This window comes from Erpetoichthys calabaricus, chromosome 5 (assembly GCF_900747795.2).
Source record: "Erpetoichthys calabaricus chromosome 5, fErpCal1.3, whole genome shotgun sequence".
NCBI classification, from domain to species: Eukaryota; Metazoa; Chordata; class Cladistia; order Polypteriformes; family Polypteridae; genus Erpetoichthys; species Erpetoichthys calabaricus.
Genome location: NC_041398.2, coordinates 178774582 through 178795760, shown reverse-complemented (window position 1 = coordinate 178795760; position 21179 = coordinate 178774582). Strand labels below are relative to the sequence as shown.

Sequence of the window (21179 nt, the reverse complement as noted above, 5' to 3'; positions counted from 1 at the left end):
CGCAACGTTAGGGGCTTCAAGTATGGCGCTGACGCCACATCTCAGTGCCAACACTTTGCAGACTGTACTTAAAAGACACGCCCTCCTCACTGGACAGTTAAAAACACCAATCAAACTAACGATGACATCAAGTATTACCCAATCAAAAGTAGGAAAGGAGGCATCTTCATAAAATGCGTGTGGGATGATTTGCATGAGACGCTGCTTTAAAAAAAAAATGATTACAAAAATACAGGATAAATCCCGTCCGGTATTGATTCAAAACGGGACGCGCAATTTCATTGTCAAACGCGGCACGATTCCGTATTTTAAAGGACGGGTGGCAACCCTACAGTGCCAGGTAACCACCCATACAATCAGATTGTGATTCAGACTAGGAATGCAATGAATGTAATTACCCCCGATCTACATACAAGGCGAAAGTCTTGCAACATTCAAAGATGATGGTTTTGGGATAATTAGTACTTATTAAGTACACCATGGAACATAAAAGAGCTTATGAAGCCTTGAACCGAAAAAAGCAACATCTCAGAGATCGTACAAAAAAAAAAGGAGGTAATGTCGTTTTACTCGCTGTAGATTTTACTGAAACATTACCAGTTATTCCACGAGGGAGACCAGCAGATGAACTCAACGCTTCTTTAAAATACATGCTTCTCACACGGTCGGTTATATGTCGCGTGTTCTCGGGTAGGTACACCAAAAAATGTATACATTTAAGCATGTAATGGGCAAAGAAAAAATGAGGTATACCCGAAGGCACTGCAGTAGTACTCAATGTAACTTTACTTCTTAAATGTTAATGTTTTACTGTTTAATAATTTATACGCTTCTTATATATTGTTCAAATTCTTTTATCAAAATACCAGTGACAGCGCAATGCACGATAACATGGAGTGAATACACCATACGCATCTGCCCACGGCCGCCCTGGTGTGCGCAGATAGGAGTTGATTCTAAAATAAAATAAACATAAAAAGAGTAATACAATCATCACCCATAAAGCGGATAGCAGACGTGACGTATTATATGTGTACCACATTTCAAGTCAATAGGTGAAACAGTTTGCAAGCTACAGGTGATTTAAATATCCTGGACAGACCAACGAAAAGCCACGGTAGCAAATTATACAAGAAGATTTTACTGTTTAATTATTTATATTTATATGAAATGTGCTACTTATATATTACTTCATATTCTCATATGATAATGATGTTAATGTTGTTTATATTGATTTCTATGTTATTGTAAGTGCATCTATGTGTGTATATGTATGTATGTATGTATGTGTATATATATATATATATATATATATATATATATATATATATATATATATATATATATATATATATATAAAATATATATATAAAAAATATATGTGTATATGTATATATAATATATCTGTATATGTGTGTATATGTGTGTGTATATGTGTATATGTATATATATATGACAGCAACACTCATAACAATGACAACACAATTACATTGACAATCATGTTACGTTATTTTTAAAATGTTTCCTTTACTTTTTCATAACCTCTTTAACACACTACTTCTCCGCTGCGAAGCGCGGGTATTTTGCTAGTATATATATATATATATATATATATATATATATATATATATATATATATATATAGTGACAAGAAGAGACCCGAGACATTGTAAAGGTTTGGAGCAGCCACCCATGTAATGTGTTCCTGGCTGTAAAAGTCAAAGGTTTGGTAGCAAGTGAAGTTTACAAGACAGAGTCCAAAACAGAACGGAATTCCAGAGGAAGGGATTGAGGCTTTATAGGAAGTCTGGGGGAAATGATGTCGTCCTTGGGACTGGGACCGGAAGTGGCGTGTCCCGAGTCGAGGAAGTGGCTCCTGGTCGGATTTCCCGGGAAAGGTCTGCAGGGAACTTAGAAAGAGCATTAGTGTACCCCGCCACCCCCTGGGCAGATGTGTTACCATTATTCTCCAAGCCCTTCTGCTGCCTCCTATATATATATATATATATGTGTGTGTGTGTGTGTGTGTGTGCGTGCGTGTGTGTGTGTGTGTGTGTGTGTGTGTAGAGAAAGAGAGAGAGAGAGAGAGAGAGAACAAGATTGGTTTAGTAAAGCAGCAGTCTCTAATGAACATATTTCCAGGGAGCATATGCCCCCTTCTGGATATGCTAAGGAAAGACTATAAGAAAAGATTGACAAGTACCTTTTTTTTCCAACAAATTTTCACATTAGAGGTGAATGCTATTTATTTGTTACGCAGGGTTTAGAGAAAAGCCAAGCAAAATGACACCTTTTATTGTCTAACTAAAAAGATTACAATATGCAAGCTTTTGAGGCAACTCAGGCCCCTTCTTCAGGCCTTCTTCAGGCCTCGAAAGCTTGCATATGGTAATCTTTTTAGTTAGCCAATAAAAGGTGTCATTTTGCTTGGCTTTTCTCTACATTCATAATGGCTAACATGGTACAACACCCTAGTACTATTATGCAGGGTTTGAAATTAAATACCATTGTATCACTTTGGGATGGCTTTACACATTCGTCCTGCATTTGTGTGGATTTGTTCTTGTGATGTGCATTGTGGTAAGGCAATTTGCAGTACTATGCACATCTCCAATGTAAAATGAATCAGGATATTCAACCTGAGTGAGCTCGGTAATAGATTGGCAGCCAGTTCTTGCTTGGCTCTTTTCTATGCTGGTGCTGCTGGGCTAAGCTCTAACTTACTGTGTTCCAAAATTGGGTAAAGCAGCTAAGAAAATAGTCGGAGAATAGAATTTCATGGCTTCATTTACTATTTTATTTTTGCATATGTAATTTTGAAAGTCTGTGTCATGTCTCAGCCAGGGTTCCTCGGCTAGTTGGGATTCAGATTCATGTTTTAAGTATCTTTTGTACATTTTTTATTATTTGAATTATACTGTTTATGTACATTATTCTTTGTTTTTGATTTTGTTTAAACATGTAAGCTGCCTGTGTTATGTTCCATGTGTTTATGTGGGTGGCCACCCTGCCAATCACCACCAGTGACTACCCTTCACTCTATAAATCTGGAGGGTCTCACACAGTTCCTGAGGGTTTATTTCAAATGTGTCCGGGTGTGGTTAGTTTACTTGTGTTTTTTGTGATCTATAGATTATTTGACTCTAGGCTCTCTTTCTTTTGATTATGTCTTTGGATAGTGTATTGTGACTTTGCTTCGCTCAGAATTGCTTCAGGCCCCTTTTGGGGTCTTCAGAGCTGAGGATTTTGTCACCTGAATCTTTTTTTTTTATTTATGAAGATTCTATTATTTCCCTTATTCTAGCTGGCTTTTGGAGGTATACTCCCCTCTAGTGGGAACTTTTGTAAGTGCTTTTTGGAACTGTTTATAATGCCTGTGACTCCTAGTCCACAACAGTCTGCCATTACCTAAAATTAAAGTAACTTAATTCTAATAATCCATCCATCTTCCAACCCACTGAATCCGAACACAGGGTCATGGGGGTTTGCTGGAGCCAATCCCAGCCAACACAGGGCACAAGGCAGGAACCAATCCCGGGCAGGGTGCCAACCCACCACAGGACACACACAAACACACCAAGCACACACTAGGGACAATTTAGAATCGCCAATCTAACTAACCTGCATGTCTTTGGACTGTGGGAGGAAACCGGCGTGCCCGGAGGAAACCCACGCAGACACGGAGAGAACATGCAAACTCCACGCAGGGAGGACCCGGGAAGTGAATCCAGGTCCCCAGGTCTCCCAACTGCGAGGCAGCAGAGCTACCCACTGCACCACCGTGCCGCCCTAATTCTAATAATAAATAATGGTATTTCCTCTTTCTTTATTTCCTTTATGTCAGTGACACCCAGTCAGTGACAGAGTGGTCCAGTTGCTAGTTCTGATGTTGCACAACTTCAAGAGATTGACCTTAAATTTAAAACTATGAGGAGAGTCCAAAATTTTTATATGCTTATGTACGCTTTTACTCCAGTTTTCAGACCAAAGACCAGAATCGTAGGTTAACAGGTGACACCATGCTTGCTTTCTGCAATGGACTCGTATGATGTGCAGTTTTTTTATTACTGCGGTTCCCTGTCTGCTTTTCTAATATTCTAAACATAAAGTAGTAAAAGGTCAATTTTTTTACCCTTCATATGAGAACAGGGGTGGAAAATAGTATTCTGGCCAAAAGCTAGAAGAAGACCAGGAATGAAACATAGTCAAAAACAGAAACAAGTCGCAAACCTAGAAGACAAAACATTTGAACCAAAGGCTAACTGCTAAACTGAAATGAAAGACAAAGAGAAAAACAGAAAGATGAACATTGAATGAATCTGAAAAACTTACTTTACTGTTACTTTGTTTATTTTCAGAATATACTTTTTCATAAAGCTTTGCTGCAACTGTGGCACGCGGCTGGGGGTGGCACCCAGCCGGGACACCCAAGAAGACAGGAGGAGGGCTCATTCCTCCTCCAGACCACAAGGGGGCGTCCGCCCTGGTTGTATTGCGGGCCACGGGTACAGGGCTTGGAAGCCCAACCCTGTAGGGACCCGTGGCCACCGCCAGGGGGCGTCCCCCTGCCTGAAGGACCCGGGCCCCCAGCACTTTTGCCACACTAGGAAGTGCTGAGGGGAAGAAGACTGGGGACACCCGGAGGGCTTCCGGGAGCACAGCCAGCACTTCCGCCACACAGGGGAGTGTCCGCAGAGAGGTGTCGGGAAAGCACCTGGAACCCATCCGGGCATGTATAAAAGGGGCCGCCTCCCTACAAACGATGACTGGAGTCAGGCGAGGAGTGGACAAGGTTCTGAGTGAAGGAGAGTGGAGGTGGCCTGAAGGAAGCAGGCACTGGAAGAGAGGCCAGGACTTTGGGGAGATTGGTGCTGGAGGCACTGGGGTTGTGCACTTATGGACATTGTAAATATGGAAAATAAACGTGTGGTGGACTTTAAAAAGGTGTCCGTCTGTCTGTGTCCGGGCTGCATCTCACACAACGTATGAAATGTCTTTAGAACATTAGAACACTCTAGACGAGAACAGGTCATTCCTCCCAACAAAGCTCGCCAGTCCTATCCACTTATTTCTTCCAAAAAAACATCAAGTCGAGTTTTGAAAGTCCCCAATGTCTTACTGTCTACCACACTTACTTGGTAGCTTATTCCAAGTGTCTATTGTTCTTTGTGTAAAGAAAAACTTACTAATGTTTGTGCAAAATTTACCCTTAACAAGTTTCCAACTGTGTCTCTGTGTTCTTGATGAACTCATTTTAAAATAACAGTCTCGATCCACTGTTCTGATTCCCTTCATAATTTTAAACACTTCAATCATGTCACCTCTTAATCTTCTTTTGCTTAAACTGTAAAGGCTCAGTTCTTTTAATCTTTCCTCATAATTCAACCCCTGTAGCCCTGAAATCAGCCTTGTCGCTCTTCTCTGGACCTTTCCTAGCACTGCTATGTCCTTTTTGTAGCCTGAAGAACAAAACTGCACACAGTACACAAGATGAGGCCTCAGCAGTGCATTACAGTATAAAGGTTGAGCAGAACCTCCTTGGACTTGTACTCCATACATCGTGTTATATAAGTTAACATTCTGTTAGCCTTCTTAATGGCTTCTAAACACTGTCTGGAAGTCGATAGCTTAGAGTCCACTATGACTTCTAAATCCTTCTCATAAGGTGTACTCTCCATTTTCCGACCGCCCATTGTGTATTCAAATCTAACATTTTTACTTCTTATGTGTAATACTTTACATTTATCCATCCATCCATCCATTGTCTCCCGCTTATCCGAGGTCGGGTCGCGGGGGCAGCAGCTTGAGCAGAGATGCCCAGACTTCCCTCTCCCCGGCCACTTCTTCTAGCTCTTCCGGGAGAATCCCAAGGCATTCCCAGGCCAGTCAAGAGACATAGTCCCTCCAACGTGTCCTGGGTCTTCCCCGGGGCCTCCTCCCGGTTAGACGTGCCCGGAACACCTCACCAGGGAGGCGTCCAGGAGGCATCCTGATCAAATGCCCGAGCCACCTCATCTGACTCCTCTCGATACGGAGGAGCAGCGGCTCTACTCTGAGCCCCTCCCGGATGACTGAGCTTCTCACCCTATCTTTAAGGGAAAGTCCAGACACCCTGCGGAGGAAACTCATTTCAGCCGCTTGTATTCGCGATCTCGTTCTTTCAGTCACTACCCATAGCTCATGACCATAGGTGAGGGTAGGAACATAGATCGACTGGTAAATTGAGAGCTTCGCCTTGCGGCTCAGCTCCTTTTTCACCACGACAGACCGATGCAGCGCCCGCATTACTGCGGATGCCGCACCGATCCGCCTGTCGATCTCACACTCCATTCTTCCCTCACTCGTGAACAAGACCCAGAGATACTTGAACTCCTCCACTTGGGGCAGGATCTCGCTACCAACCCTGAGAGGGCCACTCCACCCTTTTCCGGCTGAGGACCATGGTCTCGGATTTGGAGGTGCTGATTCTCATCCCAGCCACTTCACACTGATGTGCCTGATGAAGCAAACAGGACAACATCATCTGCAAAAAGCAGTGACCCAATCCTGAGCCCACCAAACCGGACCCCCCTCAATGCCCTGGCTGCGCCTAGAAATTCTGTCCATAAAAGTTATGAACAGAATCGGTGACAAAGGGCAGCCCTGGTGGAGTCCAACTCTCACTGGAAACAGGTTCGACTTACTGCCGGCAATGCGGACCAGGCTCTGGCACCGATCGTACAGGGACCGAACAGCCCTTATTAGGGGGGCCGGTACCCCATACTCTCGGAGTACCCCCCCAGGATTCCCCGGAGGGACACGGTCTAATGCCTTTTCCAAGTCCACAAAACACATGTAGACTGGTTGGGCAAACTCCCATGCACCCTCCAGGACCCTGCTAAGGGTATAGAGCTGGTCCACTGTTCCGCGACCAGGACGAAAACCACACAGTTCCTCCTGAATCCGAGGCTCGACTATCCGACGGACCCTCCTCTCCAGGACCCCCGAATAGACTTTTCCAGGGAGGCTGAGGAGTTTGATCCCTCTGTAGTTGGAACACACCCTCCGATCCCCCTTCTTAAAGAGGGGGACGACCACCCCGGTCTGCCAATCCAGAGGCACTGTCCCTGATGTCCATGCAATGTTGCAGAGGCGTGTCAACCAAGACAGTCCTACAACATCCAGAGCCTTGTGGAACTCCGGGTGTATCTCATCCACCCCCGGGGCCCTGCCACCAAGGAGTTTTTTGACCATCTCGGTGACCTCAGTCCCAGAAATGGGGGAGCCCACCTCTGAGTCCCCAGGCTCTGCTTCCTCATTGGAAGGCATGTTAATGGGATTGAGGAGGTCTTCGAAGTACTCCCCCCACCGACCCACAACGTCCCGAGTCGAGGTCAGCAGCGCACCATCCCCACCATATACAGTGTTGACACTGCACTGCTTCCCCTTCCTGAGACGCCGGATGGTGGACCAGAATCTCCTCGAAGCCGTCCGAAAGTCGTTTTCCATGGCCTCCCCACACTCCTCCCACGCCCGAGTTTTTGCCTCAGCAACCACCAAAGCCGCATTCCGCTTGGCCTGCTGGTACCTATCAGCTGCCTCCAGGGTCCCACAGGACAAAAGGGTCCTGTAGGACTCCTTCTTCAGCTTGACGGCATCATTCACTGCCGGTGTCCACCAACGGGTTCGGGGATTGCCGCCACGACAGGCACCGACCACCTTACGGCCACAGCTCCGGTCAGCTGCCTCAACAATAGAGGCACGGATCATGGCCCATTCGGACTCAATGTCCCCCACCTCCCTCGGGATGGTGTGCAAATCTCTTTTGCCATTCGGATTTATTGAGTCACAAGAGGATGAAAGAAGACTTCAACACAATCATCAATACAAAAACAATACATTATAACTGCCATGTATGGACCTTACCAAAAAGGCACTGCACGATTACAAGTAGCTGGCCATTTACCCTGAATTCCAAAATACTGCATAATTTACTTTCACTTTCACCTTCAACTATTTAAACTTCCCTGCTTATCCTTCTTGTTTGTCAAATTGCTGCCATCTTTGTTCCAGATTGAAGCTTGATTAACCCATACCTGTAGAAAAACTTGAATACTTTATGTGAGTAGTTATGACTCAATTGGCTGAAAATGCTGTAGACACTATGCTGTGGTTTTCATCTGTTTCTCTGAAGCAGAGGAGGACTAGAGATTGCAGGTCCTTGATGAATGTTACCTTCACATTAGCCGACTATGGCTTTCCGTCTTTTAAAAATAAGCATGTACAAGTTGGATGTAGGTCAGAGTTCAGTAGTGCTCCAGAGTCTCTCCCTTTTTCCCAGACAAGACAAGTAGTCAGTGCCGCATTATCAAATCATGCATCATGGATGGTACTTTATTTCACTTACATTTATAAGATTCTTTATCAATAAAAAAATACTTTGCTACTACACCCTTCTTCTCTGTCTCTATTTCAGCATGCCCTGTATATATTTTTAAACAGTGCCTTGTGAAGAAGTAAGAAAGTAACCAACTTTAAAGACATGAAGGAATGCTTATCCATTTACTTCTAATGCAGAATTTATGAAGAAGAAAGCCTTTTTGTGGTCAGAGTTGAGTAATAGCACCCTTTATGGATGGAGAAGATGTCCTGCATTTCCTAAGAAATCAGAAAGTCTGCCATGTCTGCTTCTTGTAATCTCTTCTTTTATAATTGCAGTCTAATGCATTTGACCACTTAAATCTTCTTAGCAGGTTAAAACAGAGTATATATTAAGATGTTTTTTTCCTAACCATGTCTCTTTTTCTGTTCTTGCAGGATAACTCATTCTTTGACATGCATTTTGAGAAAGTGTATACACTGGAGGCCATGAGCTGTGCTTCAAAGTATGCCTTTGCTCGGTGTTTGGTACAACTGAGTGGAAAGGTTCAGAAGAAGGACCTTAAAATTGCAAACTTTGACATTACGTACATTAAACCCACATCCATCTCCTCAAACAGAGGTGACTGTATGTTCTTGATGCAGATTTGCTTCTATGCTTTCAATCTTGTGTGTTTGTCTCTCTGCCCTGTGCCCTAGAAAGCATTACAATGTTGCACCTTTACAAACACTTGAAAACATTTCACAGTTTTTCACTCCTGTTTTACTAATTCTAACAAGTTTGGATTTGTGTTCACAGAAGATGGATCTGCAAATAATGATCTTTTTTTCCAGCCCAGGTTTTAAAGAAAGATGAAGGCTTTTCTAATTTAATTGAAATATGCTGCTTGATGCCTTTTCTCTGCCCTCCTCTCTGAAGATCTCCAAGTGCTTGGGATTTCAATGATGTGTTGTGGAGATGTCATTCAGTTTAGCATCAATGACAATGCTGAGTTTCTCCAAAGTGTTTGCCAAAATGAAGCTATTAATTTTGTATAAAAAATTAGCCTTTAATAGAAATACATAGGGTAGCTATCAGTGGAACCATACTGGAGAAGTTAACTTATCACCAACTGCATGTGTCCCTATTCTTCATGATTTATCTGTTTTTCTTAATTAAATGGCTAAATTCCCAAACTAAATTTGAATATATTTATATAAAACATATTTTGTTATTTTGTGTACTATCGGTAATCTGTATTATAGAAATGGGACAGGGTAAAATCTGACACTAAATAAAACAATATATGGTAAATAACAAGGATATCAGCTCAACTAGTAAATGTTTTTATTAAAAACAAAAAATATATTAGGTTCTACAATTTAAATAATTATTTACATAGAGTTGTTGGTCAAGTGTATGACAGGAGTCAAGAGGAATGCCAACCAGCCCACCCCGTTTACTCAAATAATAAAGTATCTGAAAATAACAGGCACTCAATGGTGTGATAAAGAGACAAAATCCAAATGTTGCTGTTGGTTGTGGTTCTAAAGCCTCTACGGAGCAGTCAGACTTCGGGGAGCGCCTTGCTTCTTTTGGGAGCACCTTGCTTTTATAGCATCTGAATCAGAAGGGACGGAGTCAGTTGTCCACAATGGATGTCTTCTCCAAGAGACTGGAGTGTCAGTGTCAGTGATCACACACTGTGGTGTCCCAGGGTGGTAGTGCTTACCTTTGATGTGCATACTTGACAACAGAATGAAGACAGTAGACTCTCATAGGCACTAGACGATGAACTACTTGTGCAACAATTCATAACAATAAAGTATAATGTTTTATATTTCTTTAAACAGAAAAATGAAGAGAACTTTGCATATTCAATCAACAAAGTGGGCACTGCTGCGCTTAGAAACTGAAATGCTGTTTCCTCAAAGCTTTAAAATAATTTTTTCTAGTTTCCTTTTCATTACTACATGGATGCTTCATAAACACAAAAGACATGTTTTCTTAAACTGAAAACTTTGCTGTTTCAAAGTGAACATATATACCAAGTTTTAAGGTATTTGCCTTTACCTATGGACCTGTGTTCGTTCACTTTAGCCCTATTATAAGCTACAAGAATAGACAAGTTTTTTTTTTGATTTATAAAAATGCTTCACTGTAGAATGCAATTTATTGGCAACTTAATATATACCATGATTGTAAAGATATAACTTCAACTTTAAAAATACCATACTTATCATTTAAGGTCACTGTGATGCCTAGGTTGCCCACAGCCTTGACACCTTCTTGAACCCGGGTCATCAGTAGCCATGGCTGGGATAAACTATGGCAATGAGGACACAGAAACAAGCAAGGTTGGTGCATCAAAGTGCTTTGTGCATTTTATTTATGTAGTGTCCAAATAAAGAAAGTGCAGTACAACTAACCAAGAAAAAAAATCCATGACAAATATAAGTGCTGTCAGCACAAAACAAACACTGCTTTATCCATAAATAAATAAATAAATAATACAAACAAGGGTTAAAATCAAGTTTAAAAATGCCAGAAATTAAAATCAGTTTCTCTTCTTCTGTTCTGAGTCCCAGTACGTCTCTCTCGCTCTCTCTCTCTCCGCTCACCCATCAGATCTTTACAGTTGGGAGGAAGCACTAGCAAGCGTGCCTCATGCCTTTGCTCCAGCAGAGCCCCTGGAGCAATCGATTACTCCTGCTCCTACGGATTGCTGAGCAGGAGTGACCCACCCCTGGAACGCTGTTCTCCATGCCACCAACTGACTTGCCTTCAATCCACTACACTGGCTTGCATCCCCTATCAACTCTCTGCTCTTTTCCCAACCGTTCTCTTGATTTTTACTCCCTTCTTTCTATCTTTTTCATTTGCAATCATCCTGTCTCTCTACTCAAGCTCCTTTTATACTTTTGTGGGTGCTGGTTCTTTGCTTAATGACCCGTGGAGTGTCAATAAGCCAAGATGATTGTGCCTGCAGGCTAACAAGTGTTTTGCCATTGAACACCCCACCCCACAAGACTGAGCAGCACTGATTTTATTTTATAGTCCAGCACCATAATCACCCTGTCTAAATCTGACCCTGTTGCTCATGTAATGTATAAATCATAGAGTATGCCTTTGTCAACAAAGTTTATGGTTAAATGTTACTAACATATATTTTATATAGTAATTTCATGTCAAATTGATGTTAACAAATATCTTCATTTGAGAAATTTTTCTTTCCCTGTAGCATCTTATCAGTTGCCACATTTCCATTAACCTCCTTAATGAGCATTTTGAAATTGTGAAACCAAAAAACAATAATGGAAACACATGAATTTTCAAAATAAAATCAAAATTCACATAAACGTTTATGCGATTTTTCAGGTAATAATTTACAATAATGTGCAAAACTACAATGGAAACCCTTTTTTCAGGACACATGACGTGACATAAATTTTCAAATAACTGCAAAATGAGCACTACCAGGTCAGGTGAGGTTGGGGAGCATGCACTGGTATAATGCGTTGCTGCACCCACCACATGACGAAACAGCTCAGGATCCTGGTTGGCAACCACGCAGGCAGACACACGGTCCAGTCCTGCCTTCTGGAAATGACCCTCTATCTGCCGCAGCCAGGTGTTACATGAGCCTCCCCTTGGCTCTGGTCCAGCCACTCGGGTCCTCAAAAATGAGGATCCTGCGAGCTGGATGACCTTCAGGGAATCATGCCACATGGCCGTAGTGCCGTAACTGATGCTCCTTCACAATGTGGGTAATGTGCCTCATTTGGGACTCTGTGAGCAACCACTCTTTCAACACGAAGTCAAACCAAGGATTCTCCAAAGAGACACATTACTGAAGGAGTCCAGTCTTCATCTCAGGTCACTGGATAGGGTCCATGTCTCACAACTACTTAGCAAGACAGGAAGCACCAGGACTCTAAAAACTTGGACTTTAGTCCTTTTGCATAGATATCGGGAGCTCCAAACACCCGTTTCCAGTGACTTCATGACTCCCCATGCTCTACCAATCCATCTACTGACTTCATTGGAAGAGTCACCAGAGACATACATGTCGCTGCCGAGGTAAGTAAACCTCTCAACAAGGTCGACACTCTCTCCGTAGACAGACACACTGCTGGTGGTTGTGCCTAAGAGGTCATTAAAGGCCTGGATCTTGTTTTTTATCCAGGACACTCACTAGCCCAGACACTCAGACTCCTCTCTCAGTCTCTCAAGTGTCCCAGTCAGAGCCTCCACTGACTTTGCGAATATCACAGCATCGTCAGCAAAGTTAAGATTAGTGAATCTCTCTTCACCAACAGATGCCCCACAGCCACTTGACCCTACAACCTTGTCCAACGCCCAGTCCATGCAAGCATTGAACAGAGTATTACCAGGTGACCCAACACAAATGTCCTTGATTATTAATCTGTTATCAACGACCGCCTGCAGAACAATAGATGATGTCCATCCTTTACTGTTAACATAATCCCAATACCCATCACTTGGTGAATGAGTAATAATATGTGAGCCATCGATTGTATCATACACCTGAAATATTTTGTGTGCATCAGAATTGAGCTGCGAAAAATGCTGTGCTTCTTCCACATCAGGTAAAGTTATGTATTGCCTCATTAGTTCGGAACATATGGCCTGACACACCCCATATACACACCTATGAACGATGGTTTTGCTCACACCAAAAATCTCAGCAACAATGCTGTACACCACATAAATAGCCAGTTTATAAAGCGCGATGGCTATGCGCTTCTCAGTCGGGACTGGCTCCCTCATGTATGCTACGGCAAGAAACATAATTTCATGTCTTGGCATAATTCCATGAATGTTGAGTTGCTCATCCTAAAATTTTGTACCCATAGCTCCTCAGTAAAATCACTGGAGATAATTTCAAAGAAATCCTTAATACGGGATTGGCCTTGCCAAGTATAGGGAGTTCGCCTTCCCTTTTTTGTATTCACTCGCTCTCGTCGCCAACGATTAAAAAGGAATATGGCGATTGAGAACAAAATTGAAATAACAGAACCAATATCCATCATATCAGTTGTCATTTTTCATTTCAGGTGATAAAACAAACTTTTTTCGACATAAAATCACTCAGTGGAAACACAGACAATACACATTTGTGTTTTGTCGACTTTTCGGAAGTATCATTCAAGTTCCATATGACTTCAGGTCAAAAAAGAGAGGAAAATAGTTCAAGGTAAATGGTGGAGGCTGAGCCTCCTTCATGGCTTCAAGTGCCTTATGCTTAATAGGGTAATTATTTTCGATGTAGGGTTCCAGTTTTGATAACTATAAGCACAGTTCTTCTTTTACTTTCAGACGTTTCCTTTATTTATTTTTTTTATGGAAGGACGGATTTTAATGAACATTGGAACTCTACTTTCCACTGCTGATTAATAATACTAACACTTAAATGAAAATTTCAACATTAAAACTATTCCTCATTGTATATCATTCTGCCTTAGTCTGCCAAATTCTAAAACTGTTTTTAATACAATGGTAAACAAAACAAGTTCACTAAAACTAAAAATCTTGTAACTTTAGTTAACCAGACCTAAGGGGGAATGAGACACCTAGTGCAGTGCGTAGAGTGGAGGGGATGAGAAAGTGAGCACTTGCCTGAGACACAAGGGGACATGGGACTGGCCACTGTGTAACTAATGGCCCTTTACTGCATACTGCATGAGTTAAGGACCACTGCTCTAGTACAGAACTACATTGATATAGAACTACTTCTATGCAACAATTGAACATTTTGAATTACCTTTATGTTTATTTCAAAATTATGTTAGGTTATTTAACTTGATTTTTTTTAATGAATGTCAGCCTTGCCTGGACTGCCTCACCATCCCTTGCACAGCCTTTGGTGTCGCAAAGCACAACTTGAAAACCAATGCTTTAGAGCTCCTAATTAGTGATTAATCTGCATATCTCAATTATTTCGTTGTGATTATGAAGAACACACGAAACATATAAGCATTGGTGTTTCATTTCGTCACATAAAAGAGAAGCAAAAAGTATTTCTTACAAGGAAATTACTTACTGGATCTGCATGGAAATGCCTGAGGGAATAGAAAACACAAAGACAAGCCTAAGGGCATCAATACAAAAGGTACCATTAATTACCCTTAAACATAAGTTAACTGAGTGTTACATGCCAAGTGTTATAAACTTAAGGCAAAAAGGAATTTCAAATTTATAATGAAGGGTCTAGTGCAAACGCAATAAATCAGTTCATTTCAGAATTTCATGTGTTTTATTATTCAGTGTTTTTATACTTACCTGCATATTCTTTGGTGCCGTTTTCATTTCACATTAAGAATAAAGTGATTATTGGTGCTGGAATATTGGAGATTAAACTGATGTTTTAATTCAGGTAATTCAATGCTTACCTTCTCAGTTGTTATTAAAAACACAATCAAACTTATATAAATAGATTATGAAAATTACAGCCATACATACATATTTAATGAAATATGTAGGTAAAGGGCAAGCGTCATGAACAACTGATTATAACACTGTCCACAGTCTGTCGGTTATCTAGCTAATGTTCCAGCTATTTCAATTAGCTAAAAAAGCTTACCCAGACACAATTAAAATTAAAAAGTTTTTTGTTCTTGTAATTCATTTACTTGCCCCTACAATTTCCTTAACTCTCTATAAACGTATCTCTTCTCGGGGTTTCACTCATTTTAAGATCTTAGTTACTGTTATGCTGATGAACTGACTAGATCTGAGAAATGACTGGGAGAATTACTGAGTAACAGAAAAGGGTCAGAACAGGGAGATCGAGGACATAAGTGCCAAAGCCAAATCAAAAGAAAAATATAGGGCAAAAAAGTCAGAACTAGGAAAAAGAATACAGAAAAGTTTTTATAAAAAGTAATATGAAAAAGGGTTTTGTATTCACAACTCAGATAAGGAATTAAATGCCAAGATGACCTTTTATCCCATTGCATCATGACATTAAGGTCAAAACCTCAAAGGGCACACCCTAGCAATGTGTAAAATGGTCTTGCTGACAGGAACAAAACATAGTGGTAATTATAAGAAATACAAAATAACGAACAAAACAACATATTCATAATAAGGAGCATCAAAACCCCTAAAATGAATGTATAATTTTAGAAATCTATACGAAAAAACATATATATATAAATACAGAAGCCAAAACCCTAATACAGCTGTACTGAAATGCTGGTGCATATACTGAGTCACATAAACACACAAACACATATTGTGCAAATGTGAATTGCTGTCTTAAACACAACAAATGTGAATTGCTGTCTTAATCTCCTCCAGGCAATCATACAATAATCACAAAAAAAAATACTGCTTATAACACATCATATTATTTCAGTACATGTAATAAAAAAGATCATATGCTAATCTGAAAACTCTATTTATTTAATTTAGCTAAAAAACAGTTGTAATCCTTTTACAGAACGTGGAATTTTAAAGTACATAGCGAGCATCAATCTGATGTGTGAGGTGGCACATTGTGGATGGAGTGATCCGTGTGTTAACCCTTTAACCGCCAACTCCCTAAATATTCCCCACGCCAGGCGAAATCTGAACAATTTTCATTTTTTTACTTTTTTACATTTATTCAAGCAGTATTGATCACTAAATGTTGTGCAAGTTCTAGAAATGGGCAAACACATACAACTGGAGTACCAGTTATCCATCTAAATGGTGTACCCATTGTCCAATAGTGGTAGGGCAAGGTACACAACAATTTTCTCTGAAAGTCCAAAGTCCTTACATTCATCTGGCAACACTGCTGAAATACTACTCATAGGATCCTCTTTGCCAGTGTATACACGGAATCTATAAATGTAACCTGAATTCTCAGCTAAGCAAAACATCTTGATACCAAACCGTGCCCTTTTCAATGGTAGATACTGTCGAAACTGTAACCGGCCCTTCCACAACAATAAACTTTCATCAACTGCAACTGACGGTCCTGGCATGTAGGGCAACTGAAATGTTTCAAATAAATGGTCAATCAAAGGACGTAGCTTGAACAAGCAGTCACGGTTTGGATCTTTCTTATCTGGCTCATTTCTGTTGTCATTCAAATGAAAGAATTTCAGCAGCAAAGAGAATCGGTTACGTTTCATGATAACTGCAAAAATAGGTGTTGCATACATAGGATCTGTAGACCAGTACATCTCAATATCTGGTTTTCTGATTATTCCCATCAACATCAAAATCCCAATGAATTTTTTCATTTCGTTTTCATCAGTGTCTACCCAAGCACGAACACGGGAATGTGGAGGTAAATTGGGATTTTTCTCAATAAACTGTGCTGCATACAGATTTGTCTGATGAACAAAATGTCTGATCAAATCAGGTGACACAAACAGCTCATAAAACTACTCAGCAGTGTAATTGTTTACATCAACAGTAAAGCCACACGTTGCCTCAAACGGATGCAGAAAAGGTAGTTCACCACGGGCAGCAGTCCAGTTGAGATGCTGGGGATACACCCACTCATCGCCGTCATCCTATGCGTCTTCATTCACAGTATCATGCAGCACACGTTGCTGCTCATCATTGCTAAAATCGCTAAAAATCTTCTTCAGAACTGCTACAATCATGATCAGAATTGTCCAAAATCACCTGCAAAGCCTCAATTGAAGTCAGTTTACGTTTCGCCATATTCACAGCTGTCACTTCCAAATCACGTCACATAACCGGCCAAAACAACCACAGAGTTGTCGAAATACAATGTAGTAATAATACCCACGCCAAACCGTCAGTTATACTACGCTGCAGGCATTCATATAACCATAGGCAAATGTGCCGGATAATTCCGGCAGTATGGCGTTAGCAATAAAACAACGATGCCGGATATATCCGGCAGAGGGCGGTTAAGGGGTTAATGCAGCTCACTCAAAATGTTTTCACAGACACTGCATTCTTGGCAATGTCTTTAGTATCTACTGTACTGTATGCATTGTAATGCTTTCACACACCTTGGAATAAAAATTACACAGCCAGCATCAATTTGATATGTACCGTGCATCTTGCATGCAACGTGCTCTGTCCACAATATGCCATTTCGCATGTTCTCCTTTCCCCATATCACATTGGTGGTGGCTACAGTATTTACTTTGTATCCTGACAGCTTTGCTGCTCTCAGACTCTTGGCACACTATGATAGTGCCTAAATCCTTTGTAGTTCAAGTCATGTAAAAACATTACATGTGAGGTGGTACATTGTGGATGGCACAATGGCATATAAGAAGCACAGCTCCAGAAAGTGACATTGTTATGTTGCTACAGACACTGAATATCCAACAATGTATGCAAATGGAAGGAATAAACAGTTGGATTTCTTTGCTTTTGTACATATGTGCCATAAAACTCAGTTAGTATGTGATTCAGTACATGCACCAGTATTTCAGTAACTGTGCTCAAATTATAATTTTTTTTCTACAAGACACCTCATTCGTTTTCACAAAGATGTTCATTTTTGCATTTGCACACATTGTCAGGTTTGCCATGTATTTGAAAACATTGTGAGTTAGAAATATTCACTTACTGACTGCAGGTCCACAATGTGCTATCTCATGTGTTCTCCTTTCCACGTGTCACATTGATGCTGGTGATGTACTGTGCTTTGTATTTCAAGTTCTGTGAAAGCATTGCTGTGCAGTTTCAGGTGAGTGAATATACTTTTTTTAGATAACTGAAATAACTAGAGTACTGGCAGTTTTCAGATTAGCCTAATCTTTTTATATTACATGTACTACAAAATATGAATGATTATAAGTGATATTGTTTCTGTAATTACTGTATAGTCATTTTGAGTCATTATTGTATAGTCACATTTGGGTACAACATACAATAACCTCAATAAAGGCAGCTTGATAGGATTTTTCAAAGTGAAAGGAATATCCAAATGCTGTCAAGCGCATGTCGGAGACAGCCAGCAATTCATACCAGGGTGCCAGCATACAATGGTGTCACCTGTGGCAATAACAGGGGGTCTTTCATGTAAAAAAACAAAGAAAAAATGTGAATCAATCACATTTTCTGAACAGAATTTCAGAGTTACAATAACATGGGTCTTTGCAGTGCGCAAATTAGGAAACATCAATGAGGAACAGGCACATGACATGCACAGAGAGGAAATATTAAAAAATGTAAAAATACAATGCCAGTTCTAATGTTAAAAGCACACTGGCCCTTATTTATTAAATGGTCATACGTGTAAAGACCCATCCAAAAACAACTCACCTAGGGTTATGTAATGTCATGGGTAATTGAAATTCAGACATATTTTGTAGGTGACACTAAAGAAAATAATTGTACATGTTCAAAAATAACCATAGGAAAAATAAACAGAAAAGAAAAATATATCTCAGACACTGAATCTGAAGCACTAATAAAAGTAGTAGGAAAAATAGGCATGTTCTTTTCAGGCATGTTAGCCACCATGTGTCAGGCTTCAATAAAATTTAATTTGAGAAAAGGATAATGCACTAGCACATTCATACAGTGAGTTAGGGATACTCAAATAGACACCCTGACTCGTAGCAGGTGAAAATTAGATTTGCTGATCATTGTAATAGCATGGGGCGAACATGGAAACTTCACAGAGAACACAACTCTGCCTGTAATAAAATGTCAATGGCTGTGTATTATGCTGCCATGGATAAGTCATATGATTTAAAATTGCATGCAAAGAAGAAAATAAATCATATGGTGTAAGTGCCAGAGAGGAAGGACAGACATCCCAGCTGGGATGGAGGATGATTTTTTTGCCCATATGGAAACACCTTAAATTGTTCATCCTGGCTCAAGGACAATAAATGAGGGAGTACTAGGCGCAGTTCATTACCCGACATGGCATGTGTCAATGTTCCTCCAGGCTGAACCTAGTTGAGACACCCGCAGCTGACATGAAGTACAACCCTTACAGGATCTTTGGGTGCTGCCAGAAGGTGCTGCCGGTGGGAGACGGAGGGGAACTAACTGAAGTGTGCTGGATGACTAATCCCGAGATACTGGAAGCAGTCCTGTATCCAGTTTAAAAGAAGCCCACAGCCTCACCATGGGGAGTCAGTCAGGAGGTAGTGGGCTCAGAAGGAGGAAGAGAATCTGTGTATACTTGTGTATTTAGCTTTCATTTAATTAGAAAACTGTTAGTGGTAAATAAAAGTCTTTTATTTGAACCCAGAGTTGTATTGATTAATAAATATTGTGCCTGTGGTATGGTGCTCGGTGAGACCCCCTTGTGGTTACAAGGGGAAACACTTCAACCAGAATGAACAGTTTTAATAATAAGAGACTGAACATAGCTTGTCATTTCCTTTTTTAAGTTTCCATAAAATTAGTTGCTTTCAACTACACTATCTGATGATCTATTTCTTGAATTCTGACCGCTCTGAGGAAAGAAAAAATATTTTCTTATGTTAATGAAATAGTTTACTGTATAATATAGTCAGATGTCTGTAACTGATGGACAAATAAACTTCTATTTAATATTAAGCAAATTATGTGTATAAACCGGATAAGGGAAACAGCATTCAGAAGTTGAAAATTGCATGCAAACACAGTAAATGAAGTGATTTTGAATCAAACTTGTTTGTAATCAGTAGCACCTATTGCTGTTTGGGACCTCAGCGTTATCACTGATACCTTGCTTGATTTCTGTCCGTTTATCTGCCATATAATTATTCAGGCATTAATTCTGAAATGCCACTTAGGATACTCAGAAATATACAGCTCCACACAGACTGGGAAATGCCTGATGTATTTTGAGTTTCTCTCTAAGTGGACACTAATTTTAGCATGACACAACACTTTTTATTGACTGCTTTTTTGACCTCCAGGACAATAAAGAAATTCAAGATAATTTTCTTTGGCTGCTGATCATTGTTGTTTTCATATGGATGAGTGTAGTATGACAAAACAAACATTCTCTCTTAAAAGCCGTAGTTAGTCACTACAGCCTTTAACAACACACAACTTACTATTGTGATTCCATATGTCTTTATACACAATATAAATACAGTGGGGAAAAAAGTATTTAGTCAGCCACCAATTGTGCAAGTTCTCCCACTTAAAAAGATGAGAGAGGCCTGTAATTTTCATCATAGGTATACCTCAACTATGAGAGACAAAATGAGAAAAAATAATCCAGAAAATCACATTGTCTGATTTTTAAAGAATTTATTTGCAAATTATGGTGGAAAATAAGTATTTGGTCACCTACAAACAAGCAAGATTTCTGGCTCTCACAGACCTGTAACTTCTTCTGTAAGAGGCTCCTCTGTCCTCCACTCGTTTCCTGTATTAATGGCACCTTTTTGAACTCGTTATCAATATAAAAGACACCTGTCCACAACCTCAAACAGTCACACTCCAAACTCCACTATGGCCAAGACCAAAGAGCTGTCAAAGGACACCAGAAACAAAATTGTAGACCTGCACCAGGCTGGGAAGACTGAATCTGCAATAGGTAAGCAGCTTGGTGTGAAGAAATCAACTGTGGGAGCAATTATTAGAAAATGGAAGACATACAAGACCACTGATAATCTCCCTCGATCTGGGGGTCCACGCAAGATCTCACCCCGTGGGGTCAAAATGATCACAAGAATGGTGAGCAAAAATCCCAGAACCACACGGGGGACCTAGTGAATGACCTGCAGAGAGCTGGGACCAAAGTAACAAAGGCTACCATCAGTAACACACTATGCTGCCAGGGACTCAAATCCTGCAGTGCCAGACGTGTCCCCCTGCTTAAGCCAGTACATGTGCAGGCCCGTCTGAAGTTTGCTAGAGAGCATTTGGATGATCCAGAAAA

General features: G+C 40.6%; 1 protein-coding gene across 1 annotated transcript in view; it reads left to right on the top strand.

Annotated features, from left to right (window-relative positions):
* The window catches only part of exoc1l (exocyst complex component 1 like), a 36552-nt gene extending 26941 nt beyond the window's left edge, over positions 1 to 9611 (top strand). Inside the window, exon 3 of the mRNA XM_028803015.2 lies at positions 8797 to 9611. Coding sequence (XP_028658848.1) covers positions 8797 to 9057 — 261 coding nt within the window. The 3' untranslated portion in view covers positions 9058 to 9611. The remainder of the gene's footprint in view (positions 1 to 8796) is intronic.
* Positions 9612 to 21179: the final 11568 nt, after the last annotated feature.